Genomic DNA, 13,039 nt, shown 5'->3' with positions numbered 1-13,039 from the left:
TGTAAACTGCTGAGCGATCTCTTTAGCCCCTGTTTGTATTTTAATAAAAAAGTTTTTAATTGGAGTTTCAGTTTCATGAGGAGGAGATACAGAGCCATAGATCACAAATTAGCACAACTTGTTTTGTAGTTGAAATATTTATGTATTTGATATATCAAGTATATATACTTAGAAATATATTTTCAACTTGTAAATGTAAATGATAAGAATACTACTTCCCCAACAATTTAGTTAATTTCTGCTGTGTGTGCATACATGCAAGTGTACACACACACACACACACACACACACACACACACAGAGAAAGAGAGAGAGAGAGAGAGAGAGAGAGAGAGAGAGAGAGAGATACACTTTTAACTGAAGGTGTGTGTGTGTGTGTGTGTGTGTGTGTGTGTGTGTAGATGCCATCCACCTCAATTTTTTGAGACAGAGTCTCATACTTTGGCGTTTACCCAGTAGGCTAGGCTGGGTGGCCAAAACCCAGCTGGGACCAGCCTGTCTGCTTCCTCAGAACTGGGATTGCGAATGTGCCCAATGTGCCTGACTTTTTACTTGGGTTCCGAGGATTTAGCTCAGGTTCTCACATGTTTGCCAGCCAAGTGCTTTACCGACTGAGCTGTGTTCCCAGCAGGGAACTATTATTTTATAGAGCATTTGATTGGCTTTTGTTGTTTGGCCTTTGAGACAGAGTCTTGGTATATAACCTTGGCTAATCTGGAACTTGCTATACAGACCTGGCTGGCTATGAACTTGTGAGCAGTCTTCTGGACTCTGCCTCTTGAAATATGGGATTTTATATGTGCCTATCGATGGGCTTTAGTTCTTCAGTGACCTTTTCAACAGTAGGATTTGCACTTCATGTGTTGTTCAACTTCAGACTTTGATAAAAAGATTCCACTGCAGAAAACAAAGAGATTGAGAATTATTGGCTTATTGCATTTTTTAAAAATGACTTTTGAAATGGACTTAGAATATCAGATTATGAACTAGGGTAAACCTTCAAGTTTGGGTTTGAGCTGTTCATATTAAAGACTCTAGCTTTGTTCATGCCATTGGTCTCATCTCTGAAAGAGCATCAGTGAGTGTCTCTGACTCTATACACAGGCTGAGGTCTCCAGCATTCCGGAGCATCTGACCAACTGTGTTCGCCCTGATGTTCGCGTGTCTCCAGGATTCAGTCAGAACTGTTTGGCCTATAAAAATGATAAACAGATGTCGTATGGATTCCTTTTTCCTCCTTGTGAGTTGCAGTGTGTCTGGGTCTGATCACTGTGTGTGCACACGTGTGCCCAAGTGTGTCGGTGTCAGTATAATCCAGAGTTGGAAGCTCGCTGGTTAGGGTTTCAGTGGTCCATAGGAAAGCACTCGGGAGACTGTGAAATTCTCCCAAAATTGAGCCTGAAAATGACCAGCTTTTAAATATCCTGATCTGGAAAAATCTAAAGTATAGGGAGGAGACCTTGTTCTCCTTCACGTTGTTAAAGGGGAATATGAAAGAAATGGTAAGTTATGAGGATATTAATTCTTACTTAAGAAGGGTTTTTTGTTTGACAGTTCCATACATTTAGATGATGTGTTTTTGTCATTTTTACCCCTCACTGCCCTCTGTCCCCCTGTCTCCTGCTATTTCCACGTCCTCTTTTTGTGTGTGGCCCACAGTTTAATAAGAGTCATTTGCCTGAGCGTGGGTGGGAGGCTATTTAGTGGCTCAGTCCCACAGAGGTGATTTCCTAAAAACAATTATGTCTTATTATCTTAATGACATTTTTTAAGAGTCTAAGTTATAATAACGGAATCAGAGAACTATAGACTCAAGAACTCTGTAGGAAGAAAAGGGCTGTAAATACTTTCTGAGAGCTGTTGAGGGAAGTGAAGCAATGGGGTGGGAGTAAAGCCGGAAGTGTCTAATGGAGGAGATAAGTGGGAATAAAAGCAGATCCTCTGGCTTTGAGCTGTTTGGGTTGGCCTAGGAGACTGCTCTTCTATGATGTCAACATTGGTAAGCAATGCATTCTGTTTGCTCTCCTCATGTTTAGATCTGAGCTCTTCCCCAGAAGCTAAATATGATGCATTCCTTGTAACCAACATGGTCCCAATGTATCCCGCTTTCAAACGTAAGTATAATATTTACCCAGTAAACTGTTACTTAGAAAATAAATACTTTAAATTTACCACTTACCTTTTTTACCTCCATGCTGATTTTAATAATACCTTGCAAGTGTTCAGCTTTTATACCTTTTGAAGACCTTTCATATAAATTTGTATAAATTGACCTGCCTGGGAGGGGAGCTGGAGAGTCATCTAGCCCTTGTTTATATTAGGAAATTGACATCATAAAAAGTGACCCAGGTCATGAGTGGTAGAGCTAAACTAAACTACGTTCTAACCTGCAGTTCTTTCTGTTTTAATGTTTATTATTTTTATGATGGAATGTTACTGAGTTTTAGAGTTCACTTGCACCCTTTACAGCATCTATATTTATGTATTGAACATGTCTGCAAAGGCCAGGAACAATCTTTTCCTTTAGGGTGCTTATGTTTCCTGAATGTTGACCCTAAAATCCAGAAGAAGATTATGAATATTCTTGTTTATTTCAGAATACTAAATCAGATGATTTTAGGGTCATGCAAATTATTATTTTAGCTTCTTTGACCGTGTAATTTATTTGTTCACAAGATAAGTATTTGTGGATGATAGTGATTCTGTGAATTGAATAAGCACCATAAACTCTGGCCCTCAAAACCAACTATTAGTCCCTAGAGAGTGACCATTGGCTATGTAATCATAAAAATGCCATTTTTTTCAGTACTGGGTATTGAACTCAGAGCCTCACACACATTAGACACACACCCCACCATGTACCTATAGTCCTCCGACGCTTACCCCCTTTTGAGGTAGTGTCCCAAGCAGCCCATGCTGCCTTTGAACTTGCTGTGAAGCTGAGAACGATCTTCTGTCTTTACCTCCTGGCTGCTGGGCACAGGCGTTTGCTACCACACATAGTGTATACAGTACTGAGAGTGAAGCCTGGACTTGGTGTATCTAGAAAAACACTCTGCCAACTGAGCTACATTCCCTCGCCCTAGCACTTGGGAAGTTGTATTGTCTGACCTCTAAAGAGTTACTTGCCTAATGGCTAAAATACTTCCTCTTCTGCTAACACTGTAACTCTTTCTATCTGGCATGCTCTGCCTCCACTTCTTTGCCTGGGACATACGCACTCACTCAGCTTTCAGATCTCGTTTCTTCAACCTCCCCTGGGAACTTTCTCTGACCTACTGGACCAGGCTTACTGCCTCCATAGCATTGCCTGCTTTCTCTTATCTCTCCTTTTACAAGTTCATAGTGAAAAACAAAGATAACACTTGAAAACAGGTCTTGATAAGTCACAGCAACTCTTGGCTCCCAACACTACACTTGAAGAAGGCATCCTACAGAGAGTTTGTCTGAAACAAGTGTTTTTGTGCACGAAGAACTGATTTGTGTCTTTGCACAGGTATCTGGACTTATTTCCAAAGGGTTTTGGTGAAGAAATATGCTTCAGAAAGGAATGGGGTCAATGTAATAAGCGGACCCATTTTTGACTATAATTACGATGGCTTACGTGATACCGAGGATGAAATCAAACAGTGAGTTTTTTTTCCCCCTGTTCTGTGTGAGATGCCTAAATTTTAGGACGTCACTCAGGGATATTCATATGCTAGAGAACAGTTCATATCCTTAAACATTTTTTCTTTGAATCTCATTATTGAAAATCTTTAGCTGCTTTCAATCTTTGATTAAATGTAGCTTTTAGTAGTTAGAATAAAATTTCGATTTTTTTGTTATAGAAAAATAACGTCAATCATATCTTTGAAATGGTCATTTATTCTTTAACAATTCCTCAGTGGAAAATTGTGATTTTAGTTTATTTCCGTTCTTTTTGGAGAGTTTGGGATTCTTTCTATATTCTGAGTCAGTATGTCTTATGAGAAAATTGCATAAAGACTTTGGTTGAATCTAGTTATCTCTCTCCCCTTGGTACTACTGGGGATATAAAATAATAAGGTAAACACTGTGCCTATAAGATTATGTAGTCTAGTGCATTTATACATGCCCAAATAATCAGAAATCAGCACAGAGTGTGTAAATAATATAGATACTTAGCAAATAAAATGCTATTTTGAAATAAAGATAATTAATTGGATAGACATCAACTTACTCCTTTTTCAGTAATTCAGAAGAGACATTTCATCTTAATTACATACTTATTGTTGGTCATTTTGATACCTTTTAAACAAAATTAAGTTCACTCACTTCCAAGATTTAGAAAATGTTTAAAATTGTAAGAGCAAGCTGGGTGAGGGATCTAAATATGTACGCTTTGCTCTACTGGAGTAAATAGCACTAGGCTCGTCTCCCACTCTTGATATTAGTGCTTCCTTTGCACCAAGTTCAGGCTCTCAGTGTAGACTGAAAGCGCTGCTATTCCTCTACAGCCAGTGTCTTGTGACCCTGGACCATTTTCTATACCTATGAAAGTCATCTTTCTGAAACACAAATCTAATATCGGCACTCCATATCTCCCAAGCCTTCGATGGAGTATTGCAGCCTAAACCATAGCACCTAAATTCTGTATCCTGGCACCCACAAACCATCATGATTTGTCTTTTATAGACTTTTCCAGCTCTTTGCTCTACTTCATTATTCTAGTCACCATTTACTGCTTCCAACTCTTCTCTCCAGCCACTTTAGGTTCTTGGAATATCTTTCTCTTTCCACCATGTCGAGGCAGGGAGACAATTCCAGGCAGAGAGAACATCTAAAGTAGGCTAGCAGAGTGTTGTCGTGGGTGAGCATTTTTAAGAGAGAGTTTTGATGTGTCTTGTAATTGTATTTACTTTCCTGACTCAGGTATGTGGAAGGCAGCTCTATTCCTGTCCCAACTCACTACTATAGCATCATCACCAGCTGCCTGGACTTCACGCAGCCTGCAGACAAGTGTGATGGTCCCCTCTCTGTGTCCTCGTTCATCCTTCCTCACCGACCGGACAATGACGAGAGTTGCAATGTGAGTTCAGAGGCAGAATGTGCTCTCAGATTCAGTTTGTTTCTTAACTTGTATCCCCACTATTGAACCAGAATGAAGCATATGGATCACCCAACCAAATGGAAAGGGGAGATAACCCAAGTAGAACTTTATTGAATATATAGGGACTTAGAATTCTGTAATAATAATTTTATAGTTTTCATTTAGTGTGTGAGTGTGTGTGTGTGTGTGTGTTCTGCATATATGTGTACATTTAACACAGTTCTATTTATATGTTCAATTTTGACAAATGATGAAGTGCCCATGTTTTTATCTTCAGACACATTATCTTTTGTTACTAGTTATGGGAAGGTATAACAGTCATTTAACAGCACAGAGGGTCCTTGTATTGTTTATTTTCACACGGAGAGAGCTAGGAAGCCGAATGATACAATGAAAAGGTCCTTAACAGAAGCTGGAGAGATGGTTCAGCGGTTATGAGCATTGGCTGCTCTTCTAGAGGCCTAGAGTTCAATTCCCAGCACCCATGTAATGACTCACGACCACCTGGAACTTTAATCCCAGGGCCTTCTGGCCTCTGTAGACACACCAGGCATACACCTGTTACACAGACATCCATGCAAACAAACTACTCATACTATAAAATAAATAAAATGTATTAAATTTAAAAAAGGAAAAGCCCTCAGCAGGAAGACAGGCCATGCTATGTACACAGAGTAAAAACTCAGGGACACATCTTATTTTCTCTTCATATACATTTATTGTGATGTAAACTCTTGCCTGCAAGCTTTTGTTTAGAAGTAATAGCTAATATGCTTTTATTTCACTAATAGTAGGAGCAGGGATGGAATCTGTTGAATGGGATTGTTAATCAACAAGTTACACTCAAATCCCTAAATTGTGTAGTGTTCTAGAAGAAAAAAACACCATTAGCCATATCCATGAACTCCTAGGCAGCCTACCATATAAGGCTGAAAATAAAATGTGAATAGAAATAACTACATTAAGAAGTAAAAGGCCAGCTGGGAGCAGTCATGCACGCCTTTAATCCCAGCATTTGGGAGACAGAGACAGGCAGATCTCTATGAGTTCGAGGCCAACCTGGTCTATAAAGTAAGTTCCAGGACAGCCAGGGCTGTTATACAGAGAAATCCTGCCTCAAAACACCAAAAATAAAATAAAATAAAATAATAAAATGAAATAAAATAAAATACCATAACAATTAGTCCAATCAAGATCATAAACTTCATGCTTCATGGGCAGTGTGGCACTTGGACAGAGGCTTCAATTATGATGAAGAATTTAGGCAATGAGTGTTCAAAGCAAAATAAAGACTTCAGGAAATAATATAAATGTGAACTATGGTAATAAGAAGCTAACTACGTTTTTCTAAAATATGGGATTTGATGGGAGATAATATTTTACACTTGGTAGTAGCCAAAAGGTTAAGAAGTGATGGGTGAAGTTTTTAAAAATTGCTTGTTATCAAAAATTTAAAACTATAGTGGTAGTCGTATTAATACTGGTTGTAATAGCTACAGAGGTCATTGTGACCATTTACCGAGTACGTGTTATAATCCGAGTGTTGTGTAGATTTTCTACACAATTTGTTTCTGTCATCTAATCACCCTATAAGGTCTCTTGTTCTTTCTCCTGCCTTTGTGTTAACTTCTAAGGAACTTACATTTACTAAAAGATGATGCTGAGTTGGTAGGATAGGGAACTTTAAATTCCAAAGATAATTAGCAGATATCTGTAGAGAACTTGGGGAGTTTTTCTTATTGTGCAATCAGATAAGCAAGAAAAATATTTCATCAGAAGGGCAACATTTTAGGTTTTGCTTTAAGGAGTTTAAGTCAGAGGAGGTTGAGAATGGGTCTCCAAAAGGTATTGGCAAGATTCATAAGAATGAGGTCACAGAACCAGACCCGGGGTGTGGTCTTCGACACTTGACAAGGAGGCTGGAAGGCAGAAGTATTGTAGCCAGAGGATTGCTGGGGCCCTGCTTGTGGTTGGAAAGGAGGAAGAAGTGGGGAATCTGGAAGTGAGAGACACACTGCCATCAGTTCACCAGCTTGATGTTTTCATCGTGGTTGTTCACAGAGGAATGTGGTGCCCCTTGTAACATCACTGTACTTCCCTTGAGAAAACCTCAGCGCTACTAAAAACCTTTTAAGAGGTAAACTAAACACATAAAAATTAAATTCAAAACTGCTCTGAGATTCAAAGGTGAAGTAAAGGTCACATAAACATGTATACATATGGTAGGCTATTTGGAGTATATCTCAGTTTCTTGGAAATCCTCCAGTCATGGCAGGAATGTGTTGATGGGTAAGTTTGGATCCCAGCTTGGCCACTTCTCCTGGCTTCCATGGGCACTGAAGACAGGCGGTGGTGCTGAGACATACATGCAGGCAAAACACTCATACACATAAAAGTAAAAATAATGAATGGAACTTTAAGAAAGAATGAATATCCATAGTGCACAAATAATCACGGTTGTGGTCTTGGTTGCATTAATGTTCTGTTATTTATTTTTAAAGTTTTTTGTCTTTCCTACTTACTTGAATTCTTATCATTCTAGATTGCTGTGATTTTGAATTAGGAAAAACTTTTTCAACCCTGTCCACACATTCACATAACTGCACTTTGATAGGAAACATTGAACTCACTGACCCTTGAGAAATCCAACACAAGAGCAAACTATGAAAATTCTCCCCAAATATAACCTCATGCTTACCCTGAGGGGTCTTGACCCATCAGGAGACCTCCTACTTTGTTAATTACATGGTTGTGTTGAGGACTGGTCAGTAGCCTTGTGGGTAGAGCTAAATTGGGTAGGTTAGGCCGGAGGGTAGGTTATGAAAGGCTCAAATCCTAGCATCTGCCTGCAAAGCCGTTTCTACATTTCGCCTGGAATGGCCAGGCATTGGTTTCCTGAACCAACAAGCTCACGGTACATATTTAGACTTGGCATGAGCTGCTGTCACCCTTGGTCCAGGTCTGCGTGGGTTGGAGCTTTCTGAGAAAACCTTTGCAGGTTCATGAGCCTCAGTGGCTGGTTCAGTAAGATCACTAGTGGTCAAGAGTTAGGTGGGGGCATGTCTGAACATTCTTGGCCCTGGGCTGTGCAGCACCCGGTAAACGTCTCTAAAGACTCTCGCAGGACATATCTGTTCAGAGGCATTAGGTAGTGATGTTGTTTGTGAAGGTCTTCCTGCCCCTGGCTACTAATGAAGAGAGACTTTGGCTTCATAGGATGCTTGGATCTTGGATGCATGTCGCGCTCCCCCACATGGTTCCTCCAAACTGAAATATTTTTGAGATGTGAGGGTTGCTTCATCTAAAGTATCTTTTAGTTTCAAATTAGACATGGAATACATTGTTCTGTCATTCTGCATGGTTTTAGCGTGGAGTTTTGCCAATGAGGCTATCACATGAGCAGCTGAGGCCAAAGGAGATTCCCTTCCTTTCTTTATTGTTCTTTACTTTCTTCCTCTCCCTTGAATTTTTTTTTTCTACCTTCCAGCGAGTCTGTGAAGTAAGCATTAATACACTTGTGAATTTAGGAAGCTTAGGGCAGTCAGTAGCTTTACCAAGTCACTGAAGCAAGGAAATGGTGGGGCCACAGTTCCAACTAAGAGTTTTTGGGCCCCAAAGTACCAAATATATCAACTGACTTGTTTCAAGCTGAACTCAGATAGTAATTCACTGCCATCGACTAGATGGCTGATGGATATGATGGGTCTTCTGAGAAGCCTTGGGATACACACTTAGTTTCCTATATACACTTAGATACCAGCTCTCTGTTTGTTTTATGAGGTAGAAGAGCATTCCAGGTTAAGTGTGTGCTGATTTCAACCCTACGTTTGATGGCTGAGAAGAAACACAAATGATCAGATTCCACCGGGTCAATGATTTTCCTAATTTTGTTTTGTGTTTTGAGAACCTAGTGAGAACTACACCTCTTCACACCATGTTTCTCATTTGTTTGGCACAACTTATTATTGCCGAAAATGTTTAAAGCCAAGAGCAGGAATTTGTGGTGAATTCCTGACAGGAATTCCGCAGAGACAGGAAGGTCAGGTGGGAGCGCCATGCTGTGGGTCTTTGTATAAAAGTGGAAAATGACCATGTAGATCATCTCTTCTAGAAAAAATCTAATTGCTTCATTTCCCTTGCAGAGTTCAGAGGATGAGTCAAAGTGGGTAGAGGAACTCATGAAGATGCACACAGCTCGGGTCCGGGACATTGAGCATCTCACCAGTTTGGACTTCTACCGGAAGACTAGCCGTAGCTATTCAGAAATTCTGACCCTCAAGACATACCTGCATACATATGAGAGCGAGATTTAACTTTCTGGGCATGTGCGGTGTAGTCTCAGCAACTGGTGTATATTTTTATATTGTGTTTGTATTTATTAATTTGAAGCAGGACATAAAAAACACTTAGTATTTTAATCCTATACCAAATCTGACATATTAAGCCTGAATGACTCCTCTATTTTTCCTCTAATGCTTGATTTAGACAGAGTTGTGTTCTGAGAAGAGCTTGCAGGGAACACTGCAGCTCATGATCCAGGTAGAAGCTTCCACTTGGTGCTGCAGATTGAATATTTGCATTGAGGAAATGTTAATTTTCCAGGGCACAGTCACCCCATGTGCAGTCCTGTTCTGTATTGAAATACTGATTTTGTAAAGTTGCACTCATCTGCTGTTAACTCCGACAAACATATTTAAGCCTTATAGACCAATCTTAAATATAATAAATCACACATTCAGATTTTCCCTGGTTCTGTGTGGTCTTTGTTTAATTTTTGAATCTGGGGATTTACGTCACGTGAATGCATGCCCACGAGGAACACATTTCTTGCACTGAGTCCCTTTCCCATCTGCTTCCTTGTTAATTAACTATATGATGGTATAGGCACATCCACTGGGGACTCAGAAGGGCAGAGAAAAAATGCACTAGAACAGGGAAAAACTTAATTGTTTCATAAGGTATTTCAAACTGGAAGAACAGTCTCTTTTGGTCAGTTCAGCTCAAAACTCTCAATAGTAGATTCAACCTTAACTGTTTTATAGGGCGAAGGATATAGCTAGCATTGAATGAACATACGCAAGACACTGTTCAGTTCCCTGTTCTACAGAAATAAAAACTGTATTAAGCATATATTCCATACAAATCATCCACCTAGCAACCATCAAGAATGTAAACAGAAGAAAGTAAGTTGAGCTCTAGTCATAAACATACAATCAGCCAACCAAGTTAGAGAAAAAGAAATGCCAAAGGCAAGGTATTAGTCACAGTACAATGTCAGAAGAATACGAATGTGATTTAAAAGCACACAGTTATGGCTTCAGATAATATTGATGTACAGAGCAAAGAGGTCATTAAATGCTGCCAATAACATTATGGAGAGAGATGTAGTTGTCTTGTTAATGTTGTCAATAATATTGTCACATTTCCAATAACTGCCATTATTATTATTATTGTTTTATATTAAATAGAAGTACATAGCTTTATTTCCACTGTGGTGGTAATCACAATTGGTCCTTTGGTAGATGTAATAGGTTTTTAAAGCTTTACAAACATCCCTTTAAAATGCATTAATGGTACTGGGAGTATGTGAAAATTTATGTAAGTAGCAGAGAAAGATTGACACTTGAAGCAGGATCACAAGTCTACTTTGGAAGAATTGATTATGGGCTTACTAAATTTAGCTACATTTATTGGGCACCAACTGTTGCCTGCATGTCTCTGATACTTTGTATGCCTTGTGTTTAAACACTGAAACACAGGAAGCCTGGGGAAGATTTTTATGGCTAGGGCAAGAATGAGGTGTGAGTGGTAAGTGGGCTTGGAGTTTGGGAGAGAGAGCAAGCAGGGTACAAAGAAACAGGAACGCAGTTCTTTATTCATTCTGTATTCAGTGATGATGTAATGAGCATCATATGCCAGCCACATACACTGGCCAGTAGGGAGAAAACAATGAATAAAAACCTACATGGTTCCTGAACTCATAAAACTAGTTTTCAAGTTAGAGAAAGATGCTGTTCAAAAGTGCTGACGTTTAGTGACATACATTCAAGGAGAGTGTCAAGGATGTGGAAAGGAAATGGCCTCGTAGACAACATTCTAGTTTAGATTTGGGGCATGAGAAGAGCTGATCTCGAGGAAAACAGAGACAAGAAAGAAAAGTAGGAAAAGTCTCAGATGCATGATGATCTGAAATAGGTGTCCCCAACACAGTGGCATCTAGGTAGGCAGGGACCAGGTCAAGTTCCACAGGGTGTTGGGGAATGACTGAGAAGTCTCAAGCAGGGGTGTGGTAAGCTCTGACTTGAGATTTCTGTATATTGACCTGAGTAGGGAATAATTATGTCATGTGTTCTGGATAGAAATCCACACAGGGATAAACCCAGTTATGGGGTCTACTTATAAGAACCCATGCTTTTCTCCCCAGATATCATTGCAGGGAAGGAGGGTTAATTAACTGTGCCTTTCAAAGTACTGAGGAGCTGCTTGTGAAGACAGATTTCTGCATCACCTGAGATTGGACTCTTCCCAAGATGGGTTAAACCTGAGGCTCCTGGAGAGAGCAGGGTAAATTTGCTTGAATCCCGCCGCTCTATTTTTATCTTTGGATCAAAGTTTTCTTGCTCATAAACAGACTCGCCCTCTGTATATTTCAAGTACGTGGCTTTGCAGAGAAATACACGCCATTAATTGTGGGGTTATTTCTATGAAAGTCTCTGAATGGACAGGGACTCTATTAAATATGAGGTCTAGAAGACTATTTTAAGTTGGGATTTTTAAAATATATATATCTCGAGACCTTAGTCCATTCATACTCTCACTTGAGCAAGTTGCTAGCTACCCGCTAGCATGGTGGTCCCACCCCAGCGCATGGGCTCAGAAATTGCCTCTCGAAAATGATCTCACTGAAAATGGGGTAAACCAGGAAAGCAGCCACATGCTTTCCCAAGGGAGAAAACACTCGGAATTGTTTATAAGAGGGTTGACTTTAAAAAAAAAAAAAATCTCTGAACAAAAGCCGTGCTGGGTGCCAGCTTGGTTTGCGTAACTGCCCAAGAGCCGCAGCCCCCGGCTTCCTCTGCCATTGTTCCTGGTGGTGGATGGGAAGAGGGTGGCTGTGGGAGACCCAGATGACTTCTCCTGTTTACACTTCTCTCACTGGAGCTCTCTTGTTCTGTTTCCCTGCTGAATTAGAACAGGGCCGCCCTGTGGGTGGGAAGTCGTGATGGCAATGGGCGATCTCCTGTGGCTTTGAAGCCAGGGATTGTTTGGGACAGTGACAAACACAATTCAGATGTTGAAGTTTATAAGCTGGGGTAGAGAGCTCTGCTGGAGGTCTAACCTAGGGTGGTAGTGGTTCCTGTTTGGGCTGTGTTTCTAGGAAGCCCATGTCCTTGACCTCTCTTGGCAACTAGTACTGGCTGGAATGAACTGTGGAAAAACTGAGTTCTGGCCGTCATTTTCTTCTCGTTCTTGTCTTTTCCCATTCTCTTTGTCTTTATCCTCCTTCCTTCCTCTTTCTCCTTCACCTCTTCTTCCTCTTCCTTTTAATTCTTTCCCCTCCTTCTTTCCTTCTCTTCGGTTTCCTCTTCTTCCCATTCTTCTCCATTGCTTTCTAATTCCAACTCTATTGAGGTAAAACTAATGCATATAATGTAAAGAGTACATTCTGATAAACTTTTACACATATGTACATTTATGATACGATCCTTGACACCGTTAGTGAATATATCCATCATACCTGTGCTGTTGCTGCTGCTGCTGCTGCTGCTGATTATGATGATTATTATTGTATACGTGACACAAGCTGGAGTCACCTGGAAGAGAGAACTTCAGTTGAGGAATTGCTTCCATCAGATTGGCCTGTTGTTGACAAGCCTCTGGGGACATTTTCTTGATGATAGAGGTGGAAGGGCTCAGCCTGCTGTGAGTGGTACCACTCCTGGGAAAATGGCCCTGGGTTGTATTAAA

General features: G+C 40.2%; 1 protein-coding gene across 5 annotated transcripts in view; it reads left to right on the top strand.

Moving 5' to 3' along the window:
- Enpp2 (ectonucleotide pyrophosphatase/phosphodiesterase 2) overlaps window positions 1-9,814 on the top strand; it is a 114,345-nt gene extending 104,531 nt beyond the window's left edge. For all 5 annotated transcript variants that reach the window (XM_052747819.1, XM_052747815.1, XM_052747818.1 and 2 more), the window contains 5 exons: window positions 1,105-1,240; window positions 2,037-2,114; window positions 3,497-3,629; window positions 4,894-5,050; window positions 9,214-9,814. In XM_052747819.1, coding sequence (XP_052603779.1) covers window positions 1,105-1,240; window positions 2,037-2,114; window positions 3,497-3,629; window positions 4,894-5,050; window positions 9,214-9,384 — 675 coding nt within the window. In that variant the 3' untranslated portion in view covers window positions 9,385-9,814. The remainder of the gene's footprint in view (window positions 1-1,104; window positions 1,241-2,036; window positions 2,115-3,496; window positions 3,630-4,893; window positions 5,051-9,213) is intronic.
- Window positions 9,815-13,039: the final 3,225 nt, after the last annotated feature.

Source organism: Peromyscus californicus, unplaced genomic scaffold (assembly GCF_007827085.1).
Source record: "Peromyscus californicus insignis strain IS unplaced genomic scaffold, ASM782708v3 Scaffold_20__1_contigs__length_68692818, whole genome shotgun sequence".
Lineage (NCBI taxonomy): Eukaryota > Metazoa > Chordata > Mammalia > Rodentia > Cricetidae > Peromyscus > Peromyscus californicus.
The sequence above is the reverse complement of the archived record's forward strand: the minus strand, read 5'-3'. Positions and strand labels throughout refer to the sequence as shown.